The 19,347-nt window shown below is 39.2% G+C and overlaps 2 protein-coding genes across 2 annotated transcripts in view; one reads left to right on the forward strand and one right to left on the reverse strand.

Moving 5' to 3' along the window:
• The first annotated feature begins 500 nt into the window (after positions 1 to 500).
• Positions 501 to 9,008, forward strand: LOC146474378 (uncharacterized). Its single transcript, XM_085116938.1, has 5 exons — positions 501 to 629; positions 4,045 to 4,219; positions 5,726 to 5,955; positions 7,447 to 7,516; positions 8,895 to 9,008. The coding sequence occupies exons 1-4, from the start codon at positions 575 to 577 to the stop codon at positions 7,476 to 7,478; spliced, it is 492 nt and encodes a 163-aa protein (XP_084973064.1). The 5' UTR covers positions 501 to 574; the 3' UTR covers positions 7,479 to 7,516; positions 8,895 to 9,008.
• Positions 9,009 to 9,688: 680 nt separating this feature from the next.
• Positions 9,689 to 19,347, reverse strand: part of LOC146474379 (uncharacterized) — an 11,059-nt gene continuing 1,400 nt past the window's right edge. Inside the window, exons 2-8 of the mRNA XM_085116968.1 lie at positions 18,488 to 18,711; positions 17,487 to 17,761; positions 15,570 to 16,186; positions 14,478 to 14,705; positions 12,149 to 12,908; positions 11,322 to 11,739; positions 9,689 to 10,637 (exon numbers count right to left, since the gene is read on the reverse strand). Coding sequence (XP_084973094.1) covers positions 10,624 to 10,637; positions 11,322 to 11,739; positions 12,149 to 12,908; positions 14,478 to 14,705; positions 15,570 to 16,186; positions 17,487 to 17,761; positions 18,488 to 18,711 — 2,536 coding nt within the window. The 3' untranslated portion in view covers positions 9,689 to 10,623. The remainder of the gene's footprint in view (positions 10,638 to 11,321; positions 11,740 to 12,148; positions 12,909 to 14,477; positions 14,706 to 15,569; positions 16,187 to 17,486; positions 17,762 to 18,487; positions 18,712 to 19,347) is intronic.

A 19,347-nucleotide genomic window follows, 5' to 3' on the forward strand; every position in this document is an offset into this window, starting at 1 on the left:
ATATACCATAGCCGCTAAGCCAATCAAATCCCTCGAATTGCATTATACAATGATGCAGTTTTTAATAATTGTGATTATTATATATTTCATTTTTTTAAATTTCATGACATTTGTTTTTTTTTCTTTTTCTTTACAAAAACATTATGCTTGAAAGTAGTCTCAGTTTTTTTTTCGCAATCGAATATTTAAAAGAAATTATTACTGAAATTTTGCTAGAAAATATTATCTTTTTTTAATCGAAATGAAATGTAAATAGGTTTTTAATAGCTCTTCATTATATAATTTTAACTTGTAAATAGCAATTTGTGTGGAATATTTTAATAAAGATTTTATTAATTTATTGTTATTATTATTATTATTATTATTATTATTATACCTTCCATAAAAAATGGTACCCCTTTCACATACCTTCAGTGGAAACACTGCATCTGCTTTTGGTTGGACTGTTTTAGATTTTTAAGAAACGCACTTTAAAGTCAGCAACGAATCAACAATAGCTCACACAATAGTCAAATAAAATATTTATTTAAATATTTTAACAAGAAACTCCTTTTCTTTCAGGCTGCCATACAACATGAAGATTCTGCTAATTTCACTTGTTGTAATCTTGCATACTTGGCTTGCACAAGGTAGGTTGTTACATTTTAAATCATGCAGAAATTAAAACACCCATCGAGACTCCTGACAAACGCTCCGTTTGTATCAGAACTTTCTCGCCAGCATTTGTTAAGTCTTAGTAACCGAGCGTCCTCTTCGAATCCCAGGCGCGGGCGCTAAGCGTGCGAGCTTAAACTCATAATCAAATTAATCGTGCGAAGCTCGAAAGAAGTTACTAGGCCTATCACCATATAAGGAAGCAAAGGGTGCCCGCTCGTGGGGGCCTAAAAAAGCGCTAGAAGTCTGGTTACGAAGGGGGTGTGTGACATTTCAAAAGCGAGAAAACTGGAAACAAGTTGGTCAATTTAGAGTTGCTACGAGTTGAGTTCCAAATATGTGGTTAGTTGGGAGCTGTTTTCACACGGAAAATCTCGTTGTTTGTTTTGAATCCTGTGCCATGGAGGGACAAACTAACTTTCCTTCAGGTTTCAAGTTAAGCGCTTGAAAGCTGTTTTAAGTGTTCGATTTGTTTTCTTTTGAGTTGCGATTGTTGCCACATAGATATCTATATCTCATTAAGCTTATCAGGAGCGCGAGTGGTTTAATCACTTAATAGGACAACAAACTCATCCAACGTTGAAGCCATCCGATGAGGCCGGAATTGGCGCTCTCCCGAGCTGGGAAAAGACTGAAATACATCGAGTAATGCTTGGAAAAGTACTGATTAAAATGTTATGAATGCAACCTTTTGCTTCGTTTGTCTGCTTCGTCCGTTTCATCTGACTTAGAACATATCTGTAATTGATTTCAATTTACAGTTAGGCCTACAGCAATCCAATAAAGTAAGCATATTTCGAAGCCCAAATATATCATTCGGGTCGTGGGTGTGTTATTTTAAAATTAAATAATTAAAGCAATATTTCATCAGCCTGTTTAATTTTCGACTTCATCCCTCTGTGGGGAGAGTCAACAAGGGATGGAAGGAGTTTGTTGCTCTTGCCAGCTGCAAACGAATTTGTAAAACAATGTCTATCGTGAGAATGATGTATTAACACAGGCATACTCGGAAAAAAGAAATCCGAGTGCTCCTATCAGGAGTCGAAGCTAAGACCTTCCGATTACTAGTTCGGATGATCTACCACTGAGCTACAGGAGACTCGTGGGAGCTAAGGCCATTAAACTAGGTTCATGGGACAAATATCCTGCATACTGCTAGGATTTAAATGTCGAAAGTGTGGTAAATGAAATAAATGTGATGGTATATTTCCAGCCTGGTGAATGAATGAGAATGATGTATTATTCTAGAAAGTGACACAGGCATACTCGGAAAAAAGGAATCCGAGTGCTGCTATCAGGAGTCGAACCTAAGACCTTCCGATTACTAGTTCGGATGCTCTAAAATGTCTATCGTAATTTCGGCCCAGTGATTGGCCAGTCGCTTTTTGAGGGATAACATAAAGCGCTTAGCCACCGCGCCTTCCCTTCGAAGAAAATGATTGGTAACCAAGACATTAAATTTAAAGTTCGTGAAAGACTGGAAAGAAGTAGAAACGACGAGAAAAGACACAGTTACTTCACTGTGAGTTTAATCTGACTTTATATGAGAGAAATTAAACTTAATTTACTTGAACTGTATATTTCCTCTTGCCCATGGTGTGATTTGACTTTTGAACTGTAGACTTTCACCTAAATTTTCATGGAGCTGTAGATATGTAGTGAATAGAAAGGACTGAACAATTCTAACTACTGCCACGGCCCATTTAGTATCAAGGGTGAGGTAAAACTTTGGTTAATGGGGAAATGTTATTTTCTTATTTATAAATATTGGCTTTGTTTAGTACCTGACGCGAACAAGTTAAGACATTTCCTTTCACGGTCCGTTCGTCCTTTACTTTGCGTTTTGGAATTTAAAGCTGAAAAAAAAAAGCAATTAAATATGTGCATATAACTCTTAAGAGCGGGCCATGGAATCGACACCACCAAAAACAACGAGGTGAACTTGAATATTTTGCTTTTGTGTATTAGGTTGAATAAACAGCAAATAAATCTTGGCATTTGTGACTCGATCTGCCTTGTTATTCATAGATTGGCCAAGTTCACACGAGAGCAACACATTTTTAAACTCATTTTAATAAAACAAAGTGGATATCGGGAAAAACAATTTGGTCAAATTTAACAACGGACGCGAAACGTCCTAGCCTGTTTCGAAACATTTCATTGGTATCTTCGTTTAATCTGATTAAGTAAAACACAGAAGGCAGACTTGCTATACTTTATTAGCGAATGCTTGGTATGATACCAAATATGTCTTCTTATAAGCTTAATGATGTTTCCACTGTAATTCAGACTAATTTGAGAACTAAATTAACACAGAAAATCGCTTATTTCTTTTTCATTGTGTACGTTCAGGGAAACTTAAAACTGACATTTGATTGATTTTTTAAATATATAAATGGAAATGGAACTAGCAATAATTAAGGATTAGTTAAGCGTTCGAGCTGTCTTATCTCTACTAATACTAATACTGTATAGGGTTTTTACTGGGAAGGAATCCGGCACAGCCCCATACATTAATTATACATACGTCAATGTCATACTAACCCTCTTACACAAAGAACGAGCATGAACAGAGCTTGGGTCGCAAAATGTATACCATAATTTTTACGGGGCTGAACTGAAATCTTGCCTTTTAATGTGTCAAGTAACCCTTGAATTTCGTGAGCAAAAGTGATGTTCAGGGAGAGGTTACACCATCCAATAAATCAATGTAGCAAATCAATAATAAGCTTTAATAACTCAAGATATTGTATAGTAGTTCAGTCTTAAAAATTGGTAAGTTAGGGTGTGATAACAAAATTCAAACCCACAATAAACTCCCAAACTGGGAACATCGAACATCCAACGTAACACACACTGTGACAACTCTGTACGCAGAGAGAATTTGTATCTCCTGTTTTTTTTTTAAATAATAGTTGTGAACTGTCCTGACAAGGATCTTGCATGCAAGTTATTGATGTATATGAAAAGCAGCTGAGTTAACACATCATTCCTCGATATATATCACACTGTCACGAGGCGAATAACAGCACTGAAATGAACCTTGTAGTGGCTTGAAAAATAATGAAATGTTTTAAAGCACTATAACGGTATATGTTTTGGTTAAAATAAGTTTCTGGAGTCACCCACTCACTCATCGCCTCCTGGCGAGCCAAAAGGTCGCAACCATCTCCTGTCCAGTCTCTCTAGATCTTTTCCTACCTTCCAATGTTCGTCTTCTGTCTCATTTCGGATTCCACGGCTCTTCGCCATGTTGTGTTAAGCCCCCCCCCCCCCCCCCTCCAGCTTTTGTTTCTTTAGAGATGCCCATCTTACAGCCTCAAGCCAATACTCGCTTCTAATATGTGCATTTTCTCAAAATTTCGATCCTTCTATTGTTAACAATTCCAGGTCAAAACTTCGCAACATGCCAACGATCCTGGACAAAGATCGGCTGCTTTAAAGACAACATAAATCCTTCACGACCGCTTCCTGAAATGCTCCTGAATGACAGGGACATATACAGCAAGTACCATGAAAAGGGCTATCAACTGATCTGGCACAAGTGGACAGAGTCCATACACAGGTGCGATCCTAAACATGCCTTGCTGTTACATACATTTAACGCGAAAAAATGATCCGAGCAGAGTGTTTCTCCATTAACTGATCGATCGTCCAGAATAGTCGTTTCTCCCTTCCGGTGCTCTTAATCCATCCATCCATTATTAGTCTGCGTAGCAGTGGTAGATCTCGGAAAGAAAGCGACTATTATTCATAATAATAATAATAATAATAATAATAATAATAATAATAATAATAATAATAATAATAATAATAATAATAATAATAATTGCATGAATCCATTTTGACGCCTTATCGCGTAGGATCATTTTAAGAAAACATTAGAAGTTTGGATTTTCTGTTAGACGTTTTCAACGCATTTTAGTTCAAATATAATGTTAGGGTTTTATCATTTGATTCATTTTTATTTTATTTAGGGGTTTGATTAGAGGTTAGTTGGCTACGGTTTGCCGCTTAACCATCGTTTGCTTAGGTTCTGGGCATCCAGAAGTTTACACTGCTTTGAATAATAGCTTTATTTCTATAGTGCTTATATCCTGAGCTCAAGGCGCTTTACAATGTAAGAAATAAATAAATAAATAAATAAATAAACCAAATAAAAATGATTTAAATATCTGGAGCATGAAATAAAATATATCAAAATCCATTTACAATTCACAAAGAAGAGGAAAAGAAAACATAAAATTCACACACATTCACACACATTCACTGACTGATTCGTTCATTCGTTCGTTCGTTCATTCACTCACTCACTCACTCATTCATTTATTCATTCATTCATTCATTCATTCATTCATTCATTCACTCACTCACTCACTCATTCATTCATTCATTCATTCATTCATTCATTCATTCATTCATTCACTCACTCATTCATTCATTCATTCATTCATTCATTCACTCACTCACTCACTCATTCATTCATTCATTCATTCATTCATTCACTCACTCATTCATTCATTCATTCATTCATTCATTCATTCATTCACTCACTCATTCATTCATTCACTCACTCACTCACTCACTCACTCACTCACTCACTCATTCATTCATTCATTCATTCATTCATTCATTCATTCATTCTTATATAGATAATTCTTATGGTGTAAGATTGCCAGATTTATTATATTAACTAAATATTGTTTAAAGAAGTAGTAATTTTGTTTTAAGGGAGAGATTAAGACATAACGTGGACTCAAGGACGGAAACGAACGAAAGAAGAGAGGGGTGAGAAGGGAGGGGTGAGAAGGGAGAGGTGAAAAGGGAAGGGTGAGAAGGGAGAGGTGAGAAGGGAGAGTAAAGAGGGATTATTAGCCACAGATTCAAGTGATTGGAACTTGAGGAAAAGGAGGTATAGAGCAGGCAGAAAATATTAGGACCAACCACTTGGAACAATTATATATTTATCCGTTCATCCATTCGCCAATCTTTCGTTTAGTCGTCCGCTCATTCTTTTTTTTTTTTTTTTTTTTTTTTTTTTTTTTTTTTTTTTTTCAATTTTTCTATTAAGTCTTGCCTGTCGATGCGCTCAGAAAGCCCTTGAGAAAGGTTACAACGTGTTTGGGCTACAGTTTTATGGCGAGTGTTGGAGCGGTCCATTCGCTGAATTTAATTATTCTCGGGATGGGCAGTCTGACAACTGCATCATGAACCTTCATGGATCAACCGCCTGCGTCCAAGCCGAGGATCAGGAGTGTGTGGGAAAACAAAAAACTAACTACATCTATAAACTGGCAGCAAGTAAGAGACCTTACATTACCATTTTCTCGAGTCATTTCCCCAGAGCCCGCGATCCTTGGTGTAGACCAAAAGGATCGTGCGCAGTCGCAGAGAGAAAGGATGGCGCAGTGGTGAGAGCACTCGGCTTCCCCCAATTTGACCCGAGTTCAATCCCTGGACAAAAACTTGTAGTAAAATGACGACGGCTATCTCGTTTTCCCGCCAAAATGACAATGGTTCACTCACGCGCGCTCATTTTTCTATTGGAAAAAACTCGTAGTTGTACTCGTACTCGCCCTAGAATCTAAAGGCCTGTTATTGGCCAGTGCTAGAACAAGTGTTTTCTCCAGGCTCTTTCACACACCAAGCCTGTTAACATCTGAAAAACTAGAAAAAATTTCAAACTCATGCATTCACAGCAAACTTTGACAATCATGTTGTTCCATAAATCCCAGTTAGGCTGCAATGGTTTCCGTTGAAACAAAACTGTTGTCGAAATTGCAAAACTTGCATATCATTCCTTGTAACCGCGCACAAGAATTTTGTAAATGTGAAGGTGGATAGAGCTGGCAGATAGAAGGCGCTGCATTGATTGAGCCTTTGACAGGAAGGCCTTCCGTCTAAAGTGAGCCCTTCATGTTGTGGTGACTTTATAGAGTATCAAACTTCATATTCAGAGTTGTCGGAAAGCCTACTCGACAAGACCGCAAAGTGATATGGGTATTACTAATTTATTATCTTTACCAAACGCAGCTACGATTCATCTCTACAGAAAATAAATCGCACGAACAAATGTTTATGGTATTTTTCCCATCCTGCGCTGGTACTGCTAACCGTAAAATGACAGCCAAATAACAAGATTTACAGATACCCATACTACTTTTCGGTCTTGTTTCGTAAGCTGGATCAAACGAAGGAAATAACACTGGTAACTTTCCTTTCATCCTGTCTGTTTGTTTATCTGGCTTATCTCATATTTGTTCATGTTTCAAGTAGCTAAAAAGACAGCAGTTGTTATAGAGGTTTCTTTCAAAGCGTCGATACGTGTCAATAAGCCAAACACATACATTTTCTTCGATGGTTTTACATATAGTACGCGCGGATATTTTTCGAGTTGCGGAGTATTTTTGCGAGGCCCGAAAGGGCGAGGAAAAATACAAGCAATGAGCAAAATGTCTGCGCGAATTATATGTAAAACCATATTTCACTACGAAAAGATTTTGTTATTTTGGTTTCTCTTTTCTGGGAAGAGTGTTTAAATACATCCCTCCATCCAGCTGTTTATCAGTATATGGCGCGTGCGAATGACGTAAACAACACAGAAACCCAGTGAAATGTCGTTGCCCGTTTTCGCTCTTTTCTAGACTGGTCAAACCGGGACACTACAGTGTATATATTAAGGTCTTGTATTTTGCGCGTTCTCTTGACCTTATTAGGTGAAATTACATAATAATGGAATAATAAAATCGGGTAATGGCTCGTAATGACTACTAAACTCAACCTTCTTTCTAGACCCAGGCCCCCAGGGCCCAAAGGAGCGTTGATGGAGGTTACACGAAGTGCAACGAGAAACAATGCGATGGTCAGGTTTATTTCTTTGGTATTGTTTTGACACTTCATGTCATTTTAAAAACTTCTCGCTTCAATTGACATAGGTTAAACAAAAGTAAATCAAAAAATTTGGTCTAACCCCAAAGAGTGCGGACAATTAACCTTGTGCTCGGCAATATTCCAGAAGGAAGTGTAGCTCAGGAGCTTTCATTTGAATAATCACACTTTAGGATTTCATCCACAGACTCAAACGTTAGAACCACCTTGTACAGCATAATAAACAGCACCACAGGAAAGTACTGCTTAGTAGCTTTCATTTGAATGGTCACACTTTAGGATTTTGTCCACAGGCTCAAAAGTTAGACCCACCTTGTACAGCATAATAAACAGCATCACAGGAAAGTACTGCTCAGTAGCTTTCATTTGACTGGTCCCACCTTAGGATTTCATCCACAGACTCAACAGCTAGAACCACCTTGTACAGCATAATAAACAGCACCACAGGAAAGTACTGCTCAGTAGCTTTCATTTGAATGGTCCCACCTTAGGATTTCATCCACAGACTCAAAAGTTAGAACCACCTTGTACAGCATAATAAACAGCATCACAGGAAAGTACTGCTCAGTAGCTTTCATATGAATGGTCCCACCTTAGGATTTCATCCACAGACTCAAGAGTTAGAACCACCTTGTACAGCATAATAAACAGCACCACAGGAAAGTACTGCTCAGTAGCTTTCATTTGAATGGTCACACTTTAGGATTTCATCCACAGACTCAAGAGTTAGAACCACCTTGTACAGCATAATAAACAGCACCACAGGAAAGTACTGCTCAGTAGCTTTCATTTGAATAATCACACTTTAGGATTTCATCCCCAGGCTCAAAAGTTAGAAGCGTCTTGTACAGCATAATAAACAGCACCACTGGAAAGTACTACTCAGAAGCGTTCATTTAGCCTGTGAACAGGCTCGACGGGCTCCCCAGTGGGGTATTAGTGACTAGATTAAGTTTCACTCTAAATACGACCGATCGGCATTCTATTTCGTTTGTTGTTGTTGTCTTTATAATTCTATTGTATTACCCTAAATTGTGCTGTGTTTTTTTAAGAATGCTATTTCGAACCAAAACTGCGAATTCTAAAGTCTATTAAATTTAGTGCGAATGGATATTGTGTAAGTTGGTAACCGGCGACGTACTGCGGGGGTAAGCCTGTAATGGCATTCTATACCATTTAAGATGGAGAGTGCCAATCAGTGTACATAGTTATTTCACACCTGTATCTGTTGTGAATCATGTGAGGCTTTAATCTTTCCTTTATAGCGACGACAGTATACAGACTGTAAATACCTGTTTGGCAATATTTGTAATGAAGAATACATGTTATTTTTGTTTTTTTTTGTGTTACAGGTAGCAATACAAGAGAGGGAAAACCAAAGATTTCAAAAAACAACTAGATTTTAGATACATGTCAATCTAGACAAAGTCGACAAAGAACAATAAAGTCCTTTACAACGAGCCACAAAACATCCTTGGAGTGTTTTATATTTTTTATATTTCCTTTACTGCTCTATTCTCATCTAGTTTCCGTGTCCACTCTTAAGCACTTGCTTTCCTATTTCTATTTTTATCAGCCTTTTTGTCAGAACAAGAAATGCAGATCTCTGCAAAAATGCAAAATAAGGTCCGGCTAAAATTTTCGTAAACTTAACAACAGCTGCTAAATTTGGGGAATAATATTCCGTTTCCTAAGTCAAAACTTTCTGCGGCTAACGCATCATATGAAGAATAAATACCAAGAATGTTAAGCGGGCTGTGAAGCCATTTCAACCCAAGTGGCCTGTCTCTGTTATTTGCCCATTCCCGAATCAAATTGCCTTTGTTTTCTTTATATTTAAAAACAGGCCAGCTATTTTCCAAAGTTAAAGACAATTCCCAATGCCATTCAGTTCACAGAAGCTATATCGGTGTATAGTATCGTCTGCAAACTGGGACAACTATAATTTCCTTTCCGAATTTTATTTTTTATGACTGATAGGCCTCTCACATTTCGATTTTGGTGTATTTTGTTTGCAAGTATTTCAGCCGAAAAATAAACAGGGACAGAGAAAGGGGACAGACTATCAAATGTATCGCAGGCACGTAAGTTTCACAGACGGAACTGAGCATTTTTCACACTAGATTGGATATCTTTAAAATCTACCTCTTTTTTTTAACAATTTTTATTTGCCTTACATGACACGTCATTGACAATACTGAACACTACTTACATTACTTACAATACTCACAATACTAACCGCAATAACTATATATCTACATTGTTAACAATACTTACTATACTTACAATACTAAAAGTACTTACAATGTCCACACTACTTACAGAAAAAACGCTACGTCTTCTAGTGAACACTTACTGCTTCGTCCCAAGGACAATTAAATTCAAACATTTTCATCTTGACTGATATGCAAAAACTATTATAATCTGTCTCCTTTTGAAAGGATCCTTTCGCTTCATTTTCATAAAGTTAAAATGTGTAATTAAATCTGCCTCTTTATTACCACATGAGCGCTAAAGCTAAACGCTCTCTCACTAAAACTGGACTGACCGGTGAGCTTACTTAGGAGAGCACTGGACTACCGTGCGGGAGGTCGCAGGTTCAAACCCCGGCTGTACCCTGACACTCAGGGTCTTTTTAAAAATAACTGAGGATAAAGTACTGCCTTTGTAATGATATCTGCAAATGGTTAGACTTTCTAGTCTTCTCGGATAAGGACGATAAACCATAGGTCCCATCTCACAACACTTGTTCTTAATAATCCACACACTGTTTGAAAAGAGTAGGGGACGCAGTCCCCGGTGTGGTGGTCTATCTCTATCTCTGATTTGATCAGATACATCGAATTTAACACATTTGCGAAAATTTAATAACGAAATACTTCCTGAAAAGCCCGCAAAATTAAGCCGTCACGAAAACGTTCTACAATAAGCTATGCCTGAAATACATCTCTTTATTACTATTGAGTTTTTTTTCTTCAAATTTATACTATATCTTCTCCTTGTTGGCGAAGTCTGTCATTTATAGCCCACAGAAGGGCTTTGTACCATTCAGTGGACCAAAACACCAGTTGCAGTCTGCTATCATGAGCCAGTATCTAAAAACATAAGACGAAATCAATGTTCAGCCAGTAATGATGACAATAATTTAACTTTTAGGGCCAGTGCAAAAGAGGGAGAGATGGGCGTAGGTTTCAACATCGTAATCGTTATAAACGGCTGCCATCTTCAGAATTAGCGTCATCACATTAAATTGTAAATGGTTTTAACTCGGAAATGCTCTATTTAACACTTATTCCACGAGCGCGCGTTGGATATGAGATGATAGATACGAGGCGCGTAGCGCCGAGTTGGCTATAATCATCTCATATCCAACACGCGCGAGTGGATATATATATTTTTTTAAAAACAATCAAGTAGTATTGGTAGGCCTTGCTGATTTCATTTTCAAGAGCAACCAGAAAACAATTTATGGTCGCTACTTCTCGGGCATGGTATAATGGCTCATATACCATGGCCGCTCAGCCAATCAAAACCCTGGAATTGCATTATACAATTATCCAGTTTTTAATAATGTGTATTATTAGCAAGACATTTTGCAGTCCGGCTACCCTTAGCCCTCCTGGTTCTGTTTTTGGGCCCAATGGAAATGACACGTACAGAACCGACTCCGCAAATGGAGCAAAACAAAGACGGAGTAAAAGTCAAATTTTCCGCATATAAATTGCGAAAATTATGCTTTAACGATATCAGGAGACACTTAAATTTTAGCAAGTACTAACTATTGTTCTGTTGTCTTGCTGGGGTACTAAAGATGGCATCCAGCACGCTCCTTCGTCTTTCAATCTCAGTATCCAAGTCCTGCGTAGTTTCCGTGTTTTCTAACTCCCCATAACCATTTCGATCCACAACTGTGTCTTCCGCGCATGCGCAACTCCTAAAACGCCCGCGGAAGAAGCGCGCGGCCTTATAAAAGAAGACCACAATTGTGTGAATGGACACAATAGCAAGTAGAACCACGGAAATGTATACACTTGTGTTATGTTTATCCTCCACAACTTTCGGGACAATTTGCGTCACCGCCAACACACATAGAACGAGGAGGTACAGAGACTCGGTCCAGTTTGCCCGGGATCGCATGTAAGGTTGACAGTTGCTATGAACGGTCAGGATCACCATGGAGACAACGATCATGACAATCTACAAAAAAAAAAAACAGAAGGAAAGCGATAGAGAGAATTAGAATTACGTGTACGGCGAACGGCAGAAATGACCACGTGACCATTTTTATCAGGATTATTTATCCTACATTCGCCGCTCGCTGTTTTCAGTTTCTCAGTAAAATTGAGTCGCTTTGCCTTAGCATCAAAAGTCAGAATTATTTTGCACTATTCCTATCTGTGTACCGATTTTTTCAAGAAAACATAAATGCGAATCTCGTTCACGTTTCACGTTTGCCGTGAATGCGATTATAAATCTCCCTTAAATCTGATTACCTCTCCCAGTTGTGACCCTTTTCTTTTCATAATCTGTATCACTGAAGCCGAATCGCAAGTTGGAAGTCGAAAAGTCGACTTTCATGCACGAACTAGAGGCTTAAGTTTCTGACCTTTTTAATCTGCCAATCAGGGATAAGGGCATAGGTAGCAACTACGAGTACTCTACGACCCAAATCCACTGACCACCACCAACAGCACTCGGGGCGCAAGCTGTTAGTCAGGGTATTCACAACCTGAGGATCACCAACTCTCCAGTAGCCTTTGGTTAACAGAAAAACCAGTATAGGCGGAGGAATAACCAGTAAGACCAACACCATTATAGCGATGATTCCTAGAGGTAGATGGATGCCATGGAAACATTCAACCGTGCCGTCATAGAAGAAAATGTGTTTCCCGCCAACTTTTGGACAAAACAGGATCAGGCATGAGGTTTCGACGAGATAGCTGTAAACGAAGAGAAGGAGAAGCCAAAACGACTGCAGCATGGAATGCCTACGAAATTTAAACTTTAAACAGTAATTGATGCTGAGCAAGTAAGCAAGTAAAAAGACGAGGAGGGCTAACAAAGGAATCATGTAGCCGAACGCGATGGCATGTAAATCGCATATGTTTCGGAAAATGCAGGTGTTGAACAGATAGATGAATGGTCCTCCGAAGTTGAATATGTCCGTTATCTGAGACACGTGTCCTCCTACGCTACTGGCGGGATCAAAAATAAATCGGAGTACTTGAAAGAAAAACAGGGGTCCTCGTAGTTCGCAAGAGATGCCGGGATTTAGCCAGATGATAAGCACGCACAGGCCAACCACAATTGGGATGACCACGCCCAGCATCCAACCAGATCTTTTACATGCTATACACTCGTTCCATCTGTTGAAAGATGATAGATGAAGGTGAAGCAATGTTAAAGGTGCATCGTAAGTTACAAAAAGTCATCAAAGACTGCGTCCTTTAGGGGTGAGCCGTTTTTTTTTTCTCATTGCAACTCTGGCCCTGAAGAAGACTAGTTGTACTTGTTGAAATATTGGCCCAAATAAATAAGCCCTTTGCCTTAGTGTCAGCCCTATGGAATATCGCCCTTCTGTGCCTAACCTAAAACAATTCAGATAAGTAAATACACGAGCCATAATCAGGGATGGAGACCGTAAGCGTGGGGTCCACGCGTCCCCATGAGTTGTAGCAAAAAAATCTATTTTTAGAAAAAAGTGCCCCCCCCCCCCCCCCCCTCACGTTATAAACCCGCATGAATACACGCAAACTTGCGTGGGGCTACTACCTTATATGTGACACGGAAAGCAGCTGAGAAAAAATTCACTTAAGATAAAAAAGTCCTTACTTGTCTGAGCACATGTCCGTAGAGTGTAAGTTTTTTTCATTCATTCAACAGTAGCAACGCACGCAGTGCCACCGATTTGGCGCCTTTTTGACTTTACTGTGAGAGTCATGTGATCAATAGGCCGCTTATTCCAACTTTTCCCGTCTTCTTTCAATTGTCACGTTTTCTTTGTGAGAGTCTAATTCCTTAAATGTGGGCACTGAGGAGATATTCCCTGGCAGAATTTTAAAATTTGGACGCCATTTTGAACGAGAGGAAAAAAATTTCAATTTCTCCACGCGCGATCCTGACCGTTTACACGCGTGTACGCACGTGCGTATGGCGCAATTTTTCTAAAAATCGATTTTTTGGTTTAACACATGGGGACAAGCCCACAAGTCAAAATGGCATCTCGTTACGGTCTCCATCCCTGATTATGGCTCCTGGTAAATCAGCCTCTGCTAAGGGAGATCTACAAAGACCCTTCCTTACTTTCGCACAGAAAAGGGAGATCTTTGAGAGACGTACTCGTGAGAGCAAATTAGCTTTGAAGGTCATATTCTTCCTATCTCGACCAGTAGAAGCCGTGTTTGGCCTGTCTTTATTATTTTACCAAACAAGCTCTTCCATATCAGAATTCATCTTTCCCGGCCGCCATTTTGAATCTTGTTGAGTAAAAACAACAGCCGCTGACCACGAAAGTCTACTTTCTCACTTTAGCTTTAACTAAGTTCGACTTCAGTTAGGTTTGACGTCTGAATCAACTGCCGAACTTAATTATTTGGGTCGACCTTAATAGGTATTAGGTTCGGCTCATGTAAATTTCGACGTATGAACCGGGCCTAAGGAGATTTTAAGAATTCAAAATTGTTTTTATTTATTATTATTATTATTATTATTATTATTATTATTATTATTATTATTATTAGTCATGCGAGACACGTGACAAGCAGAGTCCAAGTCGGTCCAACCGGTTAATCGGGTAATGTGGAATGGGTCATTTTGCAGCTGGCATCGTTCCACAAAATTTTTCAAACTTGGACATTGCGAAAATGTTACGCGTTGTTTGAAGAATTCTTCAAATTCGGTTCTCAGAGATGGAAAACTCCCTAACTGTTAATTACCTTAATCCAACACTGGTATTTCTTTTGCATTGTCCACACATCCATCCCTCCCTGTTTTTAGAACACTGCTCATTTCTGTGTTTTGGGTCAAATAAACACCCTGTTGACCCAGATGTGCGATTGCACTTGCAGTACTTGAATGGACAGTAGTATGTTACCAAGGTGTTTGTATCCGAGATGTTAGCCCAGTAACCCTCTTTCAGATAAAGGGTACCATCATTATTGCATCTGTTGTTGAAAAAATAGAAATAATCAATGTCTAAGTTCGAAAATAAAGAAATCTCAAAGAAGCCAATTCCAAGTTGATATGAACCTCATTATGAAAGCGAGGCAAAGAGCAAAGCGTTTCAAATGAAAATTAGTTTTGTTTTCATATGAATGAACACTTATTTTCATAATAAAATCTTTGTACTTAGCCTTGCTTTCATAATGAGGTTCACAGCAACTAGGAAGAGTCTTATTGTCAAGAGTTGGAATATATATTGCTAGCAGACCAATTCCAGGTAGTCAGGCGAGCGAGCTAATTCAGTAACATTGCTGAACACAAATTTTATAGTTCCTATGTATTATTTCTTATCAAAATTTTAAAGCTGTTCACGTGATTTGCCTGGGGATTTATAATTGGGAAGACCATAGACCATATTTTTGATGGATTTACGAATTGCAAAAAGTGCCACTGGATAGGATATGGTTTTTGGCCCCTCTGCTCTGAACAGGGTATATAATTTCAAGCGAGTCTGTCTTATCAGGATATGCCTGAAGACTGTCGTCGAGAGTTCAGCAGTCGGAGACGTTTATTAAGACTAGATACTAGCGCTATTGGTTTCAGTATCTAAATAGGGTATTCTATTAGAGGGCGTTGTTCCGCACAGGGTATGTATTGAAGGTCATTTTTGTCCTAAACAGGGTCAAGGTTTTAAGCCCCCCAGCGGCACCCCTATACCCAAACACGAGTTTAATACCGCCCACCCACCTCCCCCCCCCCCCCCCCCACCACCACCCCCAACGCTGAGAGTTTTCCCAAGATGTAAGTAAGTTTTTCTTGGTCTGGAGAACATTGTGAGGGTCTTCAATGCTAATTGCAGTGCTTACCTCTGAATAGCATCCATTTTCTTATTGCAAACACATTTTCGAAGATCTTTTGAGAAAGTAAACCCAGGGTGGCACGACTGGAGTTCCAAGGAAAAACGATGACCATTTATCAACGTAGAGAATGGATCTACAAACTGAAGGGTTCGTTTCACTTCTTTGGTTTCTATTTCACTGTATAACGCTTCAGGTGCGCTAAATGATAACGGCACAGTTTCATCGGGAGAAAGCACGTACATGACATCGTGGAGTAACATTTTCGATGAGCTGTTTCCTTGGTCGTCTTCTGAAACGAACACTATGGTAATTACTTCTTGTCCGAGCTCGTCAAGTGCTTGCAGATTTAGTGGGAGGTCTTCGCCAGGCATGAGCTGAATTGTATTATTTTTTACGCTCGAGAGAAAACTTTTAGTGTCAGTCGCAATGTCGTTATTGGAAGGATTGAGGCTTTCATCCAAAATGAGCGAGTTGTTTTTGTATACGAAGTTACTGGACCAGCGGAGAGCCTTCTTTGGATTATGATGAGGAGGGTCTTCATTCCATACACAGCGCTGAAGAGACGAGATGTAGATGGCACCTCCTTTCACCGTACTACTGTTCTCAATGAATGAGACATTGGTCTAAAAAGAAAACAAAGGTATATATGAAAAATTACTGCATTTAGGAAGACGGTCCACAACAGGCTTAGGTGACTCCACTTTAGAAAGGACAAGCAATACTAAAAAACTGGGAGTAGGAATACGTAGCGCATTGGCCAGAGGCCTCACTTTCTCCTTATGTAGACGAGCGTGACCTAGCTTGGACTCGGTAGGGCTCGAGACTAACTTTTTACCTTAATAGCCCAGTGGCTACTAAGAGGTCAGATTTTACTATCCAAACCAACATTTCTGCTAGCCAGTTTTGTCTTGCACAGTGTTTATCCAGAGTTACTTCCATGTATAGTATTTGAAGCCAAAGTTAATCGTAGTTGTAGCTTGGCCGAACTGCTTTCTCCCCAAGGTCAATGGCCACCTTGTGATAGCATACATTACAAAGCTGAAGGTACGTAATTCTCTTTTGTTCCATTTCGGCTTATCATTTTAACGAAGTAGAATATAAAATCCACTAAAAGTTTTTGTTTTATTTTCTCTTCTCTCAATTTGCTTTTGAGATTTATCTGAAATAATTTTCATTTTTGTTTTCCGTTCGGTACTTCAGCGCTCGTGAAAACGCAAACCCTTCTGGCCAAAGCTAAATTTTTACTTGTTGGCAACGGCATTAGTCTTGAGCCCTGACTAAGGGTCATCTATGGTATATCTCATGTGGGTTGAATTGGTTGTTGTCTTCTCGCTTTGTTCTAGCTTCTCTGATCTCTCGTATTCGGTATGTACCACGTACTTTTTCTTGTATTGTGTTGTATCAGAGAAACTGGCTACAGATTTTAGTGCATGTTAAATGCAATCTTTATGTAACTTGTAGCTTTGTGTTTGTGGTACTTTTTATTACGCTGTACAAGGTGGCTCTAACTTTTGAGTCTGTGGATGAAATCCTAAAGTGTGACCATTCAAATGTAAGCTACTGAGCAGTACTTTCCTATGCTGCTGTTTATTTTGTTGTACAAGGTGGTTCCAACTTTTGAGTCTGTGAATGAAATCCTAAAATGTGACCATTCAAATGAAAGCTACTGAGCAGCACTTTCCTGCGGTGTCGTTTATTAACCTGTACAAGGTGGTCTTAACGTTTGCATACTCCGTGGAGAAAATTCCAAAATGTATCCATTTCAAACATGAGCTCCTGATCTCGGAGAGTACTTCTTTATTGGGCTGTTTCCTGCATTTCTCAAAACGAAATTTGTTCTTTTCCTTCAGCTTTGATTTGAAGTCACTACTGAGGGTTATGTTTACAGACTGCCCAAGTTGGGAAAATGTAAAAGACACATACCTTCCATTTTGACGGAGGCAAAAGTGGATTGTGATACGCCAGAAAACAGTCTGGGTTGTACATGTGTATGAACTCATCCAATACATGTTCCAACACAAAAATAGCGCCGCCCACTCCCCTGGCTTTATTGCCTAAGAACACTAGCTCACTGTCCGGGAACAGTTTTATTTGACTTGATCGAATGAACAGCGCTCCGCCATTAGTCCCTGTGTTATTGACAAATTTCAGCTTTCCGTGGACGTAAACGACGCAATCCTGAAAGGCAGCTGCCCCACCTTAACAAAAACAACAACATCAACAAGTTTAAAGAGCGTAAACAAATTACTAATTGTTTACCGACGTTGGTTTCGTGTTTGCTAATTAAGGTTTGCCTTTGATAAGTTCAACACCAGGGCCCAGTTGTTCAAAGCCCGATTAAGCCAATCATGGATTGACATGAACTTTGATTCGAGTATATTTACTAATCCATAAGGATTTGTCCAAAAGATTTTTGTCCCGAAGTTTTGTCTTAGACTTTCCTTTACCATTAGCTCAAAATGAGCCTTTAAAATCATCTTTAATGAGCGAGATGAAAACCTCGGTTAACTTTTAATCGTGGATTAGCGTTAATCGGCTTTCGAACAACCCGGTCCAGTACTCAAAAGTGAATTGTTTATTAAAAAAAAGTCTTTACATCAGCGATTTGTTACGATTTTTTAGCGTTCATTCATTTCGAGCGCAAATTAGAATTGACTACTGGAAGAATTTTGAGGGAAATGAAACTTCTGGATGAAAGTAGTACTCTCAAGGTCCACTTGGATGCAAGATCAAATTCTCCAGAGTCTCTCCTAGCGACCAACCACTGGTCAAAGAGCCTAAGGACTCTGGCTACTAGATTGACAACAAGTCATCTTGAAGCATTCATGCATGCATAAATCGCAGGTTGGGTCATTAAAATTAGGTTCAAAATCATGTACACAATATTTTTCTCACTGACCGAGGATGGATTTAAAAATTCTTACTTCCTTTATTCCCCTGAAAAAGATTTGTTCCAGTAAAGTTCAGGTTGACTCGCTGACTCGTAAAAGGGCTCGTTCGGGAAAAATTTGACATGGCGTGGTCTTTAATGGTGCAGTTTATGAATTCTGGTGTAACATCCACTGGACTCCCGTATGGTAGCGCAGTTGTGAAACGTATTGCTGTGCTTGCACGTCCTGTGTTATTACTAAATATCACACGTTCAAACCTGGAACAGAAGAAACGAAGATACAATGGGAATGAAAATAAGGACGGAAAGAGAAAGGGGGGATGCAATGTTTCTATTCACAGCTGACTGAACACAGTAATTTCTTCACGTAAATCGATAGGAGTCAATACAAGATCAGTGACAGATTCATGGAAGACCCTCGTAGTTATTTACGCAAAGAAAGACTGAAAACAATTCCGGCTTGCATGGGATTTGAACCCATGGCCTCGTCGATGCCGGTGCAGTGCTCTACCAACTGAGTTTCAAGCCAGCTAGGAGCTGTTTACGTTGAGTAAATAACTGCGAGGGTCTTTCTTCTACATAAGCTAACTCATCACATTCATGTAGGCGCCTTTAGTATTTTCTTTCCTACTTTCCTACAAGGCAGCAGATCACTTTTCGTATTGTCTATTAAAAAAATTAACCGGCGATCAGGTCTTATTTTCGGTTACTTAAAATTCCAGAAAAGGCAACCATGCCAGGCGGCAAACGGTCGATAATAGGTTACGCGCGTACGCGTTATATCGGTGCCCTCCGCGCGTCGCGTCTCCTCGCGTGAGGCAATTTTCGCGCGCGCGGTCGCGTGGTTAACTCGCTTTACTTTCCCTACCGAAAAATAAGGAACTTCTCGCAGTC

Source organism: Pavona decussata, unplaced genomic scaffold, assembly GCF_977016875.1.
Source record: "Pavona decussata unplaced genomic scaffold, jaPavDecu1.1 SCAFFOLD_89, whole genome shotgun sequence".
Lineage (NCBI taxonomy): Eukaryota > Metazoa > Cnidaria > Anthozoa > Scleractinia > Agariciidae > Pavona > Pavona decussata.